The 17,944-nt window shown below is 32.5% G+C and overlaps 1 protein-coding gene across 1 annotated transcript; it reads right to left on the bottom strand.

Moving 5' to 3' along the window:
* Positions 1-381: 381 nt before the first annotated feature.
* On the bottom strand, positions 382-13,844 carry LOC117931288. The gene is made up of 8 exons (XM_034852226.1): positions 13,454-13,844; positions 6,622-6,666; positions 6,319-6,448; positions 5,612-5,681; positions 5,482-5,530; positions 4,977-5,074; positions 1,053-1,191; positions 382-832 (listed from the first exon to the last, which is right to left on the bottom strand). The coding sequence occupies exons 1-8, from the start codon at positions 13,790-13,792 to the stop codon at positions 674-676; spliced, it is 1,029 nt and encodes a 342-aa protein (XP_034708117.1). The 5' UTR covers positions 13,793-13,844; the 3' UTR covers positions 382-673.
* Between the last annotated feature and the right edge of the window lie 4,100 nt (positions 13,845-17,944).

Genomic DNA, 17,944 nt, shown 5'->3' with positions numbered 1-17,944 from the left:
TTGATTATAATATGTCTAATATTAAAATTATAATCTATTTAATTCAATTATATTAAATGATATAAAGTAAATTATAATATATATACAATTTTTTAATATTTGAGTAATCTATTAATGATATTAAAAACATTATGAAGAAACTTATCATGATAATTTTTTTATTTTTGATAATCAATTAAATGAAAAATTTTCATTTAATTATAATATAATTATAATTAATTTGATCTCTAAAATATTCTTTTAATATTTTATTTATATGATGACTTTGAATGTATGTATTTTTGGTGCAATATATTTAATAAGGGTCAAGCTTCCCTAGTGCTAGGCTAAGCTTTAGGCTAAGGTTTTTTGTCTGGGTACCTGTGCACTTGCATCATATCATCCCTGTACCAAATCCAACTATTTCAGAAATTTATTCAAAAAAATTGACCAAAAAAGTATGTTTAGGAGCACTCATTTGACAGTGATAATGTTTTATCTGACTAAGCCATGAAACAATTTGTTCTCATTTTTGTAGTGAAATCAACATGCAGTGCCTCAAGCTCCCAAAAATTCTCTCTGGAAGAATAAAACAAAATAATACAGAAGCCTTCAGATCTTGCCATGGTCTCTCCTTGACATGGGTGACTTGGCATAGTAACCAGTGGCCAAATCTGTACTTAACACACCAAGGTCATATCAAGTGTTGTTTGTTTAAACCATTTAACCATGATAAGATTACTTCTGCGCCTTTCTCCCATGAACAATCCAACATCATGTCATGGGCAACCCCTTCAATGCAGACTGGTGAGACGCCATAAAACTTCCCTGTTTCACGGAGTCCTTCAGAATCCTGAAAACATAAGTCTTTGTAAAAAATTTTGAAGGATAACCATGGATTAATTCATCAAACAGAAGGCATTAATGGTCCATAAATATTGCATATATCAAAAACAGTAACAACACATAAATTGGCTCTCCAATTAATAGAAGATGGAGATACATAATGGTACTGCTTAGAATCACACCATAAATTTGATGTGGAAGGACATCTGTTAAGCAATAGAGCTTACCACAATGAAGTCATCATTTGCACCCACCACAAGAACTTCAATAGAAGATTTTGGCACAGAAGGAACAGGAAGGGATGCATTAAGTTTCCTCAGATCAAATAATGGCATCCTTGAACTTTCCTTCATTAGCTCTTGATAACTGAGAAAACAGTAGTAGTTAAAAACTTTAGGTTCTTATGTTCCAATGATAAAATGCACGCACATCAAGTAATAATGCTTTGCTAAAACTATTTGTGGCTTAACATGGATTACAAGATAAACTGAATCATGTCCTTAAGACATGAAAAGAATTCCTTCTACATGAGAGCATCAATGCATTTGATTCATTTACAAGCAATAGCCCCTACACCTTCAAGTTTTTAGCATTGCATTAGCTAACTATTAAGTGTGAATCCGAAGCAGAATCTAATGAAACAATCACTAGAAACAACTATATATCAAACCCAAATCAAATCATAGTCAACCATTTTCTATCAAACTCAGACTTATTAAAAATTTTGCTTGATACTTTTGTTTGGCTGACCCCTAACAACTACCCAAGGTTGTTAAAGGATTTTAAACCAGATCGATAGGACTTACTCATGATTGAATGAAGTCATGAAATTCCTCAAAATAGAATTATGGAAAAACAAAAAAAATCTGAAAAGTCAATAATAAAAAATTTGAAAAGAAAAAAATTGAAGAAAACTAGAACTTCAAATTTATGTATTTTTGTAATAGTCCACTCCCTTGTAGGTATTGTCTGCTTTGGGCTTAATGGATCTTCACAACGTTAAAACTCATCTACATGGTTAAAAGGAACCAACTGCATATATAGTGTTAAGAACTCTTCCTAACCTGTTAGGAAGTGTCCTAAATTCCTAATTAGTATAGATTCTTTTTTTGTAAAGAATATTATATAAAATATTTCTAGGTTGATATATTATTGTAATATTAGACTTTTTTTTTATTTTTTTATTTTATAGAATAAGGTTGTTGGAAATATCTCTATAAATATTCTAGGTTATGAGGGGAAAAAGTTATGAGATGGAGATGGATAGAGATGTGAGGAAGAACGGGAGGTACCAAATGGAGCGAGAAGGCTCGTGATAGGGTAGAGATACGAAGAGTGGGGAAATAAAGGATGTTTCGGGAACTCAATAATTGTATCTAGTTATGTCCTCTATAATGTCCTGGTTCTGCCCTCTGTAATGTTCGCTATTGTATAGTGAAATAATTCTCTCTTATCCGTAGACGTAGGCATGGTTGACCGAACCACGTTAAAACCTCGTGTACTGTTTGTGTTAATTATTTTGTCTTTGTGTTCTTGATTAACGATAATTGCATCAAAGCATAACCAATATAAGACATCACAAGCTCCCAAATAGACACAACGTCTTCATCATGTCCCATGGTAATTGAGAATTAGGTCTGATTTTGCAATGACTTACTCCCTTTAGTGTAGGTATCATCCATGCTAGGCTTAATAAGTTCTCACGACTTTAAAATGTATCTACATGGTTAAAAGAAGTCCACTACATATATAGTGTTAGGAACTTCTTCCTATAACTAATATGTGATATGACAATCCCCCCCCAATGTAAGATTATGTTTGTTTGATCCCATAAGGAGCATCTATCAGTCTAGCCCCACAATTGCGTGGGACACGACAAGGATGTCGTGTTTGTATGAGAGGGTGATTGTGATATCCTACAGAGGTTAAAGAAATATTTTCCTTACATTATATATGTAGTGGTCTCCTCTTAACCAGGGAGATGTGTTTTAAGTGGTAAGAGCCCATTAGGTTTACAACAGATAATATTTACACAAGAGAGAACGTGTTGTTAAAAATGTTATCAAAGTTAATCCTTGACCTTAGCATAGGCATCTATCTTTAAATTTGTTATCCTGTGAAACACAACAAAGACATTGTGTTTGCATGAGGGATGATTATGATATCTCATATTGGATAAAGGAAGAAGTTTCTAACACCATATATGTAGTGAGTTCCTCTTAATTGGGTAGATGCATTTTAAAGCTATGAGGATCAATTGAACGTAATATGAATAGTATCTATATGGGAGAGAGTGGACCATTGCAATTTTAAAGTAGATTCCTTACACAAAAAACATAGTTTTCTAAGAAATTGAATAGGATTCAGTTTTTTCTCTTGTAGAATACATTCTTGAGACAACAATTATCCTGTGCCTTGATTTTCTATACAATAATTATCTTGCAAAATAATTGCACACATGCCAAGTAATAATGCTTTGCTAAAACTATTTCATCAATACATGCATCATAGGAAGAAAAATTTGTGGCTTAACATGGATTACAAGATAAACCGAATCATATCCTTAAGACATGAAAAGAATTCCTTCTACATGAGAGCATCAATGCATTTGATTCATTTACAAGCAATAGCCCCTACACCTTCAAGTTTTTAGCATTGCATTAGCTAACCATGAAATGTGAATCTGAAACAGAATCTAATGAAACAATCACTAGAAACAACTATATATCAAAGCCAAATCAAATCATAGTCAAACATTTTCCATTAGACTTAGACTTGTTAAAAAATTTGCTTGATACTTTTGTTCGGTTAACCCCTAACTACTACCCAAGGTTGTGAAAGGATTTTAGACCAGATCAATAGGGCTTACTCATGATTGAATGAAGTCATGAAATTCCTCAAAATAGAATTATATGGAAAAAAAAGAAGAGAAAAGTCAAATAGTAACAGATTTGAAAAGAAAAAAAAAATGGAGAAAACTAAAATTTCAAATTTATCTATTTTTGAAATAACCCACTCCCTCCCTTATAGATATTGTCTACTTTGGGCTTAATGGATCTTCATAGCTTTAAAACTCATCTACATGGTTAAAAAAAAACTAACTACATATATAGTGTTAAAAATTTTTTCTAACTAATGTGGAATATCACAAGCTCCCAAATATATACAACGTCCTTGTCATGTTCGATGGAAATTGAGAATGAGCTCTAATACTATTTGTAATGACTTACTCCTTCAAGTGTAGATATCATCCGCCCTAGGCCTAATGGGTTCTCACAACTTTAAAATACATCTACATGGTTAAAAGGAGTCCACTACATATATAATGTCAAGAATTGCCTATAACTGATATATGATATGACAATCCCTCCTCCGGCAAACAACCCCAATGTAAGATTATGTTTGTTCGATCCCATACGAGCATTTGTTTGTCTAGCCCCGCAATCACATGGGACACAATAAGGATGTCATGTTTGCCTGAGAGAGTGATTGTGATATCCTACATAGGTTAAGGGACGATCTTCTTTACACTATATATATAGTGAACTCCTTTTAACCAGGGAGATGTGTTTTAAGTGGTAAGAGTCCATTACATTCAAAACAGATAATATATGCAGGAGAGGAAGCATGTATTAAAAATGGTATTAGAGTTGATCCCTTATCCCAATGTGGGTGTCCATCTTTGACTTCACTATCCTATGAGATACAATAAAGATAATGTGTTTGTATGAGGGATGATTATGATATCTCATATTGGATAAAGGAAGAAGTTTCTAATACTATATATGTAGTGGGCTCCTCTTATTTGGATAGACGTGTTTTAAAGCCATAAGGGCTAATTGAACCTAGTGTGAATAGTATCCATACGGGAGAGAGTAGGTCGTTACAATTTTAATGTAGATTCCTTACACAAAAAAATAGTTTTTTTGGGAAATTGAATGGGATTCAATTTCTCCTCTTGTAAAATACATTCTTGAGAAAACAATTATCCCGTGCCTTGATTTTCTACACCAACACACTTTATCAATCCAAAATATGTGTACACAAATTGATGGACAATTGTGTAAATATACTTTGATGGCCTATCATTTTGAAACAATTAAAAGAATAGAAATCCCCATGGACAAAAATAAACATGCTCATAGACAGACCGTTGGACTAGATGATCTTCCATTGTTGCGGAGAAAAATGTTTCCTTACAAAGAGGCAGAGAAGTTTGAAATCCTTTTGCTGCCAAGCTGCGTGTCACCTGCTCAATCAAGAGTTCATATGGATCATATCTAAGACATAGGATTAAATAATATTTATTTCTACATTTACTATCAGAATTCATGTGAAAAAAGAAAAAAAAAATGAAGCAATTGAACATAAGTTATGATGTTCAATCAAACAAGCATGTCAAATGCATAAAATAGCCAAGGAACATAAGGAATAATATTTTTTTTCTTTTTCCCCTTATTTTTTGGTTGGAAGCAAAAGAAGCAAATATTTACTTAGAAGAAGCTGAGATCAAATATTAAATCATTTTCAATAATGGTTATGGGCCTAAAATTGCAACTTACAACCTAGAGAAAGTGCAAAGTATAAGTTATAATATAGCAAAAAAAAAAAAAGTGACTTGCTAAGTATGTTCCTAAAAGTAGCAAAAATAAATACCTTAAAAGCTGCAATGGGATTAGAAAGGAGATACCGCCATACTAACCCACTGGACAAAGTAAACAAAGAATGTCAGTCTGGGCTCAATTACATCAAGTAAAAGAAGGGTTCAATTGGTATGGGGTGTCACCTATTACCCGAAGGAGGTACAGAGCAGACAAGCACAGCTCCAGCCAGTTTTGGACACAAACTTTCCATTTCTAGAATCAGGCCAAATTAAACATAAGAAGAAAACCAAAGCAAGTTAGGAAATGTCTCTTACATCCATGAAACCAATAAAAAACATTTTCAAGATGCATGAATCAATGTCTCGAGAAGCATGTGACACCTCTGCCTCAGGATGGGGATTAAGGTTAATGTCTTGAGGCAATGAATCAGAGGCTCAAATTGCATTAAGCTCATGTCTGAAGTGTAAATTTCATATTGGATGCATGCATTACACCAGAAGGCTTCACATTATATTTTAGATGCATACCTCATGCATTGACTAAAGAGAGTTTACATAGTAAACCTGCACATTAATTTCATTTTTTTCTGAATCATGCAAACAAACTTCAACTACTGTTTTCAATGTACTCAGGATTGATAAACAAAAGTAACTGTACCTATAAATTTGTTTTGACTCTGACGAATCTATGCTCTTAACATGATGAATCATCCATTTAAACATTGTTTCACAAACATGTGTATCAATTCCTTCATTTTTTAATCATATTTTATTTATAATGAGGAAAATGGGTTTTATGCTTCATCCTAAAGTTTAATGCCCCATCCATCTATAGGCCCTACTTTGCCTTCTTAAGCATGGACAAGAACTAACTGAACAAGAATGCTTACCTAGAAATTGTTCATTCCTTATATTTGCAATGTAATATTGAACAATAAGACCTCCAAAGGAGTGCCCAAGTAACACTGGTGGCAATTTTAGTTCTTTCCGGATGAAATCAGCAACATCACCTGCATGTGTCTAGTGCAGAATCTGGAGTGAACTGAAAACAAGAAGAGCATTGTATCCTAGATGGAAATCATAGAATAAATAAAAGAGTGAAAACAAAAAAAAGAAGAAGAATAAGAAGAGAAGCATGAGTTACAAAATAAGTTTGCAAAAGAAAATTGTCTTCTGGTGGAGAGCTAAAATACCTGGAGAGAACCAGCAACTGAAGCTGTAGGTGCATCACTTTCACCCTAAGCATGTAGAGAAGGTATGAGAAATCAGCACAAGGTTTGCAAACAAAATAAAATAAAATATCTGTAATTCAATAAAGGCAAAAGAGGAGTAGTACATGATTTGATGCCATAATGAAATAAGGATGTTAGAATGCAGGTGAAGGTCATCATTCACTTACAAATAATCAATCATTGTAAAAAGGTAAAGGAAGCAGCCATAGATTAGAATGTTGAAGTGGATTTATCATTGTCAGAACATAATGAATGCGGTGATAAACAATTTTCATGAGCATGATGAATGATTGAGCAATTCAAATGCAAAAAAGAATGGCAGTCAAAGTATCCACAAGCACAGATTTTGTAGTCATAATATGCAATTGATATGCTACATGAACCGATGATATGCAACCGAGAACACCCTTTCCCAGTTTGCCAATTTTGTTATGCCTTTCTTTGTCAATTCTAAGGTATCAAAAAAATTGGCTTAAAAAAAAAAAAAGAAACATGACTTCTCGTGGAAGGTTAAGCTTTCAGGAAAAGGGATGCATCTCATGAAGTGACATGTGGTTTGTAAGGAAAAGAAGAATTGTGGACTTGGTTTAAGAAGGCTTGCAACCGGAAATAAAGCTCTTCTTGGAAAATGGTTAAAAAATTAAGTTTCTATTTTTTATGTTTTCTTTTTACTAGAAACAAACATATTCATTCAATGAATGGTAAGTACAAAGAAAGACAAATGATTCTTCCAGGATGTACAATTTCTGATCACAAAGTCAATAACTATCCTACTCCACAAAAAATCTAGAACTACTATCACAATGAAAAGAAAAAGAAATGTACACACACACAAGAAACATTTTACACTCAAGGGGGAAGAAATCTCAATAAAGGAGACCAAGTGCTTTGCTCCTTGCTTGGCTAACTAGTTTTTAGTTTGATAAGCTGAATGAGGAACTCAAGAGAAGAAACATCCCACCTCAAAAGAAGCATCTATAATTTTGTGGATCCAGTTGTCAAATTTCAATGAGCCTCTCTCCCTATTAGACAACCAAGCTATTACAATAGCAGAATTTGCCTCTATGATTAGATTGGATAGGCACAGAGGTTTAGCTCGCAAAAAATCCTCCAATAGTTGAACTGTCTGTATTGCATCTGAATGATCTCTTATTATGCCTTGAATACCTAATTGCCTAGGATCACTCAAAGAACACCTGTCAAAGTTTAATTTTGTTGAACCTACAGGAGGGGGTAACTAATCAATCATAGACTTCCTATTTGATCTCTTTGAGTAGCAGAGTTTCTTCTGATTTAGTAATAGAAGATGGAACGGAATATCAGCAAAAATCTCAGTTATATTGGCAAGTTTAGCAAAATTGATGGTGGTTGGAGTTCCAAGAGGCAGGAGAGGTGTAGCACAGCACTGGTATCTCTATTGGGGATGGGCTTAAATCCAAGTTCTTGTTAGATATGTGGAGAGGAGAGTGTCTGTTGAAAGATAGCTTCCTTCTGTGTTCAAAATTGCTTATAATAGAAATGTCAAAGGGGGGGAGATCTTTGGTTGAAGGGGGCAGGCAGGATTATTGTAACTTGCTTTCATCGGGGCTCTCATGATTGGGAGATGAAGGAAGAAGGCATCTTTTGAGCTTTTTCAGGAATTGGCTACCTAGGGTACAGGGGATGATATATTAGCATTGACAAAGGTGGATAATAGGAGTTTCTTTGTCTAAAATCTTACTATTCATAATTATCTTCAGAGATCTTTGAGAGTTTCCAACCAAGGATATCTGAAATACTGGGGCCCTTTTAAGTGTTTGCTTATTAGCTTGGGAAGAGGTTTGGGAGAAATTTTTTATAATTGATCACCTTATGAAGAGGGGCTGGCCTTCGGCTAATATGTTCTATTTGTATAGGGTCAAGGAATTAACATGCCATATTCTAATCCATCGTGTCAAAGGCTGAAAGTTTTGGGATATTATGCTGGTTTTATTTGGCTTTCAGCGGGTATCTCCAAAGTTCATTAGAGTGCTTCTCTTAGCCTGACATAGTAGAAGAATGCAGAGAAGAAGAAAGAAGAAAGAAGAACGTTGAACAGAACTTTCAGGAAAGAGGATGTCTGGATCAAGTATCGAAAGACTTTTTGGTTTGACCTGTCCCTGATGGATTTCATTGAGGACTTCAGCCAAGGATAAGTTGCATAGGTGTTTTTCAGTTCTGTTTTTTCCTTTTCTGTTGTTTTGCACTCTTTGTCTACTCCTGATGTACTAGGGTTGCACAGCCCTATTTTTGTTTTATTTCTGAAAAAAAAAAAAGAAAGAAACAAAATGAACATATATACTGTAGAAAGAAATAAAATATGGATGTGAGGAAAATAATGACGAAGGGAATAGCAAATCCATGTGCCCTGTGAGATAAGGAGTTTAGCACCAAGAACCAATTCAGATCTATGATTGCATAACTCCCAATTGTAAGTTCATGGAAGACATCCAATTGAAATATTAACATCAGGTGAAACTCCAAGTATGCATTTGTACAAAACCAACTGTAAAATAAAAAGGTAGTTTTTGATAGTATACATGACAAGTGGCCTTTGGGAACATACAACTTCCGTATATTTTCTATGCACTTGTTTAGACAAAACTCCTACTGATGTTTTCGGGTTTATAAACATGTCAGTTCATAGTCCAAGGTAAAGTCATTTTATTCACCATCTCAGACTTGCATTAACTTTTCTAATTGGCAAAGATAAAATATAGTAATTTAGTGTCTTTAAGGGCAAGACCTGCACACAAAAGTATACAACAAACACCCTAAAACACAGAACTAAGGGGAAAAAGAAGGACAACAGGAAGTGGTGAACTCCCCAGCAGGAGATCCAGAAGCTTGTTCTTCAAACAGCCTTAACCATCCACACATAAAAGTTTTGCATTAATTGGAAGGTTTACCAGGAAAAAGAAAATTCTAATCATTTCTTTTTTATCAGAAGCAATGAATGAATTGCACCTTGAATTTTTTTTCTTAAAGTACAAGATGGATGGAAAATCCATCCAAAGCAAAACTACAAAAAGATGAAATAGGCCCAGAAAAGAGCCTGACGAAAAAAAAAAAAAAAAAAAAACCAAGATGTTGGAACATGCACTAAAAACAAAATTGGAACTTAGTGAGGCATATTATCCCCTACAAGAACCTTTAAGCTAATCACCATATTTAGCCAGAGAATCTGCCAAATAGTCATCTGATCATGAGATCCACTAAGAAGAACTCTCTAACCATGAATGACTCAGCATTCAGTATATCAAAGTACTCCACTTCCAATGGCGTCTCTCTTTCTTAGACAATCAATAGACAACTCGTGCTACATCACCCTCTACTTGGGAGGCCCAAAGTGGCTGCCTAGGTCAAACCTTCCAACAAAGATAGCACCTCAACCTCTTCAGCCAAGCCCTGCCTGGCAGGCATGGAGAAACCTCCAATCACACCTCTCTCATGATCTCAGAACAGTTACCCACCCAAAGTAGCTCTATTCTCGCCTTCAACATGTTAGTCTGGGCGCATTTTTTATTTATTTTTCTGTGGAGTCCTTTTCTATGGCAAACAAAGAAGTTGCAGTTCTTGTTACTTCGACTGGGTGTGGGAGAGGTGAATCTACCAGCCAAGGTAGAGGCCAAGATTTGGGAGAGGATGTCGTAGAGATCAAGAAGATAGATATTGTGTGCCTGGTGCTAAGATTAATCGTATGTCAGAGAAATATTGAAATAAGTTTGGAAAACCTGTCTGGGCAAGTCAGATGGTATGTGCCAAAGTGGAGAACTTTTTCAAGTATATGATTTACTCCTCTGGTAATGCTAGCACTTCTATCATGCTTACACAGGAAGAGTATAATCATCTTCTCAACCAAAGTCTTCAACTAGTGTGTCAATATTCCAGTTCCAAACAGACTGCTACTTTGGCTCACTCAGATACTACCACCATTTTATTTTCCTTAGCTTCCCATTCTTCTCCTTGGCTTATAGATTTGAGAGCCTCTCCTCACATGACTGGTAAGTCTTCTATTTTTTCTAACCACTCTAATATGTCCAAGCATTCATATATTATTGTTACTAAGAGTTCTACATCCCAAGTATTGGGAGAAGGAATGGTCTATCCTGTTCTGAACTTCTCATTATCCTCCGTGCTATACATTCCCAACTTTCCTGTGAATCTTTCTCTATAGGAAAATCAACAAAGTCCCTTAATTGTTTTGTAACATTCTTCCCTTCCCATTTTTTATTTAGGATCTTGATGAAGAAGACAATTGGTCGAGGGCATGAAGTTAATAGAGTTCTTCATCTTGTTGGCCCACCACCTCATGCTCTAGTTTCAACCAGACAATGGCCCTATTGGTTAAGTTACCCTCCACTTTATATTCTTCAACTTATGGGACTTCTAATTGTATCAAAGTCCAAGTTATCAAGCCTATGAGTTAGGAAAAGTCTAATTTTCTTGATAAAGTCAATAAGAGGAGTTCTAGTCTTTTTCATCTTGTTTATTCAGACATTTAGGGTACATGTTGTGTTCCTATTGTTTTAGGATTTAAGTACATTGATGATGATTACTCCAAAGTCACTTGGTTATATTTATTGAAAGACAGATCATAAGTTGCTTCTATATTTCAGTCCTTTTTCATGAAATAAAAACTCAGTTTGGTGTGACGACTGAAACATTTTGTTCAAATAATGCTTTGGAATTCTTACATTCTTCTATCACTAATTTTTGTGAGAATAATGATATCATTCATCAAACATCATGCTCTTACACTCCACAACAAAATATAGTAGTAAGGAAAAAAAAACAGACACCTTTTGAAAGTTGTCCATTCAATTTTTTTTCTGGTCAGTTTTGAAAAAGTTTTGGGAGGATGTTGTCCTTACTATTTGTTTCTTATTAATCATCTCCCAGCCAGTGTTCTGGGTAATCAATCCCCATTTCTATTTTATATCTGAATCTTTCATTGTTTTCTCTTCCACCAAAAATATTTGGATGTGCTTTCTTTGTGCATCATGTGGCTCCTCCAACCATAAATGTGTCTTTATTGAGTATTCCAGAACTCAATAAGGTTACAAATACTTTGATCCCACTTCAAGTAGATACTTAATTAATACAGATGTAACCTTTTTTTGAGTCTACCCATTTTTCTTTTGATAGGTTAACTCTTGATACACAATTCTTGTCTTCACCTAATAATCTTCCTTCCCATTATTCATGTGTCTAAACTAGGTGGGTCATCAGCTCCCACTGTTCATGTCTAAGAAAACTTCGTAGATTTATATGCAAAGGGAGATGGCCAAGACTAAGATTGGTCTTCTACCTAGACTGCCCTCCATTTAACAATTAACTTCTAGCAAAGGTTCATCTTTGACTATTGATCCTTTGACTTCATTTGACCTCTATCACACCATCACTCTTCAAAAAGGTAGAACAACTACCAGTCAGTATTCTCTTTCAAAATACCTTGGCTCTGCATATTTTCCTCCTTTTCAATTCTTTATTCTATCTATGTTGGCTATTGTTATTCCTAAGACTTATTTGGAGGCTCTCTCTCATCCTAGCTTGAAAGTTGCTATGGAAGAGGAGATGAATGCTTTGTGTCACTGTGGCACGTGAGATTTAACTACTTTACTAGAGAAAAGAGAAATTATTGATTGCCACTTGGTCTTTGCTATAAAATACCACACAAATGGTACTATTGAGAGGTTGAAAGTATGACTAGTTTCCAAGGGATATATGCAAACATACAATGTTGATTACTTTTCATCTGTGGCTAAACTTAATTTAATGCACTTGTTAATTTTGAAGGTTTTTTTTTTTTTCTATTTTGATTGGCCTTTATACTAACTTGATGTTAAAAATGCATTTTTATATGATGATTTGCAGAAAGAAATCCATATGGAGCAACAAAATAAAACCACCTAGGTTTGCTCAAGGGGAGTAAAGAAATGTGTGTAGCTTGAGGAAAGCCATATAAGGGTTGAAATAATCCCCTCTAACGTGATTTGATAAGCTTGGTGGAGTACTAACCTCTCTTAGTTTTTTCTAAATGTCACTTAAATCACTCAATCTTTGTGAACATTATACAGTGAGGTATGGTGGTTCTAATTGTTTATGTTGATGATATACTTGTACATGGTAGTGATTTGTGAGGGATTGAAGATGTGAGAACACAGTTGCAAAATATTTTTCAAACTAAAGACAATTTCTTAGGCATTAAGGTTGCTCATGGCAAGAAAGTGTTGGTTTTGTCCAAAAGAAAACATGTGCAGAATTAACTAATGGAGACAAGTATGTCAAGATCTAAATCTATAAATACATCCATGGATCCTGATGTACAGTTAGGCTGTGTAGATAATGCAGATTTTGCTGATGAAAGAAAGTATATACCCTAAACAAATGATGATCATTGGTAGCTGAGAAATTTTACCCCAAAGAAAATTAACCAAAATTCTGAACCTTACTTTTCATGTTGTTATGGTTTCCCACTCAACTCGATAAGCTCAGCAGTTAACTATGCCCTCTTAGACTGGAGTTTTCTTTTCCCTTATGTTCCCCAATAAGGAAAATATCAATATTAAAATTAAAATTCTTTTCCTACATTTTCTGAACAGCCAAGCAAATCATTAAAAAGAAAAAGAAAAGAAGAGCAACAGCAAACATAGGATCATCTAAAATTCTTGAGCAGGGAAAATTGCTAAGGAACCAAATAAGCACTAGACGTTTTTTCCCATTTCAGATACAATCAAAACAGCAAACAATTATAGAAAGAGAGAAAGATGACCTGACCCAACAAGCTAACAGCATAGCAATCAAAGCCATTGGTTGAAAAGAAGGGCAACCAGTGCTCAGCCCAGCACCAGGCCGCATGATAGCTTCCATGGATGAAGACTAGAGGTGGGTTTTGATCAGATTTTCCACCTCTCTCATTTGGGTTTTTCTTCTGGGTGATAACCTCCATTTCCAAACCAGATGGGAGCGAGTGGAAAAGACGGCTTTGACCTTGCTTCAGCTGGTATGGGGCTCTCATTTTGTGACCCTGGTGGTCCGTTATGGCCATTTTGATGGAGCAAGACTTGGTGAGAAGAAGAGAGGTAGTGTGAAGAAAAGCAAGACCAGCCATTGCCAACACAAGGTTGGAGCTTTGAGGGTGTCCACTGCTCAGTTACACTTTTATCTCATTGGGAATTTCACCCACTCACATTACAATTATTGGGAGCAAACTAAAATTTACAATAAAGAATTTTCCCTGAAAATATTTGAGCTTAGGTCCAGCTGCATAATGGAATTCGTAACTATTGAAAACCAGGATGAATCATATCATACCATACCATACCATACCATACCATACCATACATACAATTTCATATTTATTTATACTATATGATCATATTTATCTATATACTCCTCTAATGTTCTAAATCTTATCATATACTCCCAATGATTAAAATTACAGTTCGAAAGGTTGTGAATCAATATCTTAAAAATGTGTTTGGTACAAGAGAATAAAGAGTGAGAATAAACATCTTATTCATTTTCTTTTTTATTTTTGTGTTTAGATAACTTAAACGATGATAAAATAAAATTAAAAATAATTTTAATGAAAGTAAAAACTCACTCATAAGTGGAATTTCAATTTATTGCAATTACAGGATATTTTAACTAATATAAGTTATTTTTAAAAATTTTAAAACTAAAAACATTTTTTAGATAAATTGTCTTCAAAAACATTTTTTTTTATTTTGTAAAAAACACAAATTGTAAAATCAATTTATATAACGTAAATTTATTTTAATACCTTATTAAAAATAAAACTAACTTTTTAATTACAATTAAATTAAAATATAAATAGTTTTTAATAAAATATAAATATTAATAATATAAAAAATCATAAAGTATTTTTTTTTTATAAATGTTATAAAAAAAGATATTAACATTAATTGATTTATTTTTAAAAAATAAATATTATGATTCAAAATTAATAATTTTTAATACTATTTATATAATTTTATATATTTTATAAATATTACAAAAGTATGGATATTAATTTACCTATAGCTCTTGGGAAAAATTGATTATCTTATTAGAGGAAAAACATTTTATCATTTATCATAAACCTCTTGTCCTTAATTTTTTATTATATCCATACATTTATGACTCAATCACCAATATGATATTCTAAATTATTTGAATTTTTTGAATTTCAAATTATTCTTAAAACTTACAAGATTTATTAAAGAATTTAAAATATTATTCATGTCTAGTATTTTTTTATAGTCATTATATATATTTTTTGAGTTAAAAATTATTTTTTATGATTATTAAACTTATTAATAAATTCAATACAAGTTCTCACAAGATTTAAAATTCATTAATAAATTGTTTTTAAAGAATAATAACTAAATGGTGGTATAAATTTTTAAAAATAATTTTGTTTTTAAATCACATACCCAAATAGGTCTTTATTATTTAGCAAAAAAAAAAAAAAATCTTAAGGATTTTATTTTTTAAATGAAAATAAAAAATGATTTTAAACTATGTACAATGTGAGATTTAAAAAATATATATATTTTAAATCATATGTATGGGTATTATTGAAAATTTGTTTTTTTTTTTTACTTAATATTGAAATAAAAAAAAATTATTATTTCAACTTTATATTCCTATAACACAAGCTTGATTTTCAAAACTTTGAACTTGATCTTCAAAGTTTCGAAGTTGATATTCAAATCTTCAAATCTAGAATCTTCAAACTTGCCCTTCGAATCTTTAAAGGTTTTAAAAAACTTTTTGAGTCTTTGAGGAGAGCTTTCTATAATTCTTTTCAAGTGTGAAACTTTTTCTATGTGTTTAGTATAATTTTGTAGATTAAAGAGACCCTTTATTTATAGGGTATAAGAGACATATTAAAATCCCCGTAAACAATATTATTAAAACCAAAAGAAATTATTATTTTAATAGAGTTATTGATTTGTTAATAAATGAATATTTATTAATTTAGAGAGAATATTATATTTTTATTATACTACCTTTACATGAAAAAAATATAGTGTATGAATTACAAAAAATTAAGGATCAGATTGAATTTAGTTTAGATATAAAGAAAGGATAGACACTTTTAGATGTATATTTTGATAAAGAGTTGATATATGAATTTTTATTTACTATTTTTTATGTACTTCATTAATTATTAATTTATATTTCCTTGATTCTTGAAATATTTCTAAATAAAATTATTATTTTATGCATTTAAAAAGATTATTAATTCAGTATATTGATCTAACTCGAAACCATAAGATTTTATTATTTAAACATTGTTATTAATTTAATGAAAATTTATTTATCATGATTTTACTATATTTGAATAGTTTTTCTTATTCCTTATAAATGTTATTCCTTAATCAAAGTAGATTTGGAGATATTTTTAAACATAATTTGGATAGTTTTGACCCCTAAAATATGATATTTAACTAAAAATACAAAATATATATATGAAACTTTGGAAAATACTTTTGGATACCTTCTAATTTATTAATGATGGACAATTACTTTTTCACTTATTAGATTCACCATTTTATTTATTTATTTTGGTAATTATATTTTAATTACCAAATTTCTTATTTCTTTGTTTAATTTAAAATCAACTTGTTTGTGGGTCATAGATATGCATCGCAATTTGATTTGATAGAATTATAAGTGATATTAATTTTTTATATGCATTTTGTATTACATATCTTTTTATGACATGTCACGGTTTCTTCTTAAGCACCCTACACAAACTTCAACCTTTGATGATATGTCACAATTTCTTCTTAAGAAACAGCAGCTCTAAGCCATGTTTGCCGCAACAAAAACCCCTCAAGAATTGCAGAAAATCCTTGACAAAAGTAGCTCAAGTTTTTCTCAGGAAGACTCTTATGTTGAATCAGATGATTCTACAACATACTACCTTCCAAATAATGGAAATGATTGCGAGGGTATGCTCCCTCCAATAAACAATAAGTATTTTCAATCATATGGTGTCATTAAGCACACTCTATTCAAGCCTTCTCGTGACTCTCCACTGTCAAGAATATTCTTCGCCGACAAACTTTTAATTAATTTCAGCATCGAAAGCATTTTTGTCTCAAATATGTGATTCCACAATTCAAAAGCAGCCTGTTAGCCATCATTACTCCACCGAAAGTGAGATTCGTTCGCCAAAAAGTCTATAGTGATACAACAAAAAGTCAGTTTTACTATTCACTATTCATTCATGGGTTCACTATTCATTCATGGATGGGTACTATTCACAGCCAAAGTCAAAAAGCATACGGTACTTTGTCTACTACTTTATACTGTTTAAGATTCTATTTTTCAGCTATTTAATTAGGCCAACTCCTCAGTTGTAAGTAGGCTCTATTCACGGCCAATTTTCCCCATCTTCTCCATCTTAAGCTCCTCATTCTCTCTTCTTTCTCTCTCATCATGTAAGCCTTCAAGCCAAAGTTTTTTTCAAATATTTCCTATCCTTTCCATTGTAAGATATTCTGTTTCCCTATTTCTCCTTATAAATATGTTTTTCAAGTTATGTAATTTTCAAGTTATGTAATATAAAGTTTGATGTTCATTTTCTTTAAATTTCTTTGTTAAATATCTTGTTAATATCCGATTTCTTTTATTTGATTTTGAGTTTTGCCATAATTTATATTTTCATTGCATATTACCTCGTCCTGGGTGTCTATGGTATCAGAGTTAGTTTCCATAAGGATATGTTCATAAAATTCTCTTGTTTTCAAAATATCACCAAAGGGATAATGAAAGTTTTCATGAAAAGCTTTTACAACTATCTCCATGGGGTTTTCAGAGAAAAATTCTCTTTTAATAACCAAAATGGGTTGATTAAGATCTTTTTGCCAATAGCTTGATTTTGCATAAAGAGGGTGGGGTTGGCAGTTACCACAATTTGCTTATTTGAAAAAGATGAGCTTGATGTTAATTCCTTTTGAGAGGGATTAGCCTTAGTCACTTGCTTAAAGGTTTGAGACCCTGAAATAGTTGGAAATTGAGTAGCCTTGACTGGTTTAGAAGGATCTGAAGGATCATAGTACAAGATCCTTCTCCCCATAAAATGCTTTGGAGTCAACAAGTTGAATTAGAAGAAGAAGCAAGGCTTCATTCTTTTGACCATATGCCTAATAAGATGTTATCCTTATACTATGATCCTTCAGATCCTTCTAAACCAGTCAAGGTTATTCAATTTCCAACTATTTTAGTGTCTCAAACCTTTAAGAAA

Source organism: Vitis riparia, chromosome 14 (assembly GCF_004353265.1).
Source record: "Vitis riparia cultivar Riparia Gloire de Montpellier isolate 1030 chromosome 14, EGFV_Vit.rip_1.0, whole genome shotgun sequence".
NCBI lineage: Eukaryota > Viridiplantae > Streptophyta > Magnoliopsida > Vitales > Vitaceae > Vitis > Vitis riparia.
The sequence above is the reverse complement of the archived record's forward strand: the minus strand, read 5'-3'. Positions and strand labels throughout refer to the sequence as shown.

Excerpts from the sequence above, each read along its gene's own strand:
- LOC117931288 (XM_034852226.1), bottom strand. The coding sequence starts at position 13,792 with ATGGCTGGTCTTGCTTTTCTTCACACTACCTCTCTTCTTCTCACCAAG. Across the intron at positions 1,192-4,976 it reads GAAGATCATCTAGTCCAACG|TTATCAAGAGCTAATGAAGG; the intron begins GTCTGTCTATGA and ends CTGTTTTCTCAG. Across the intron at positions 833-1,052 it reads CAAATGATGACTTCATTGTG|GATTCTGAAGGACTCCGTGA; the intron begins GTAAGCTCTATT and ends TTATGTTTTCAG.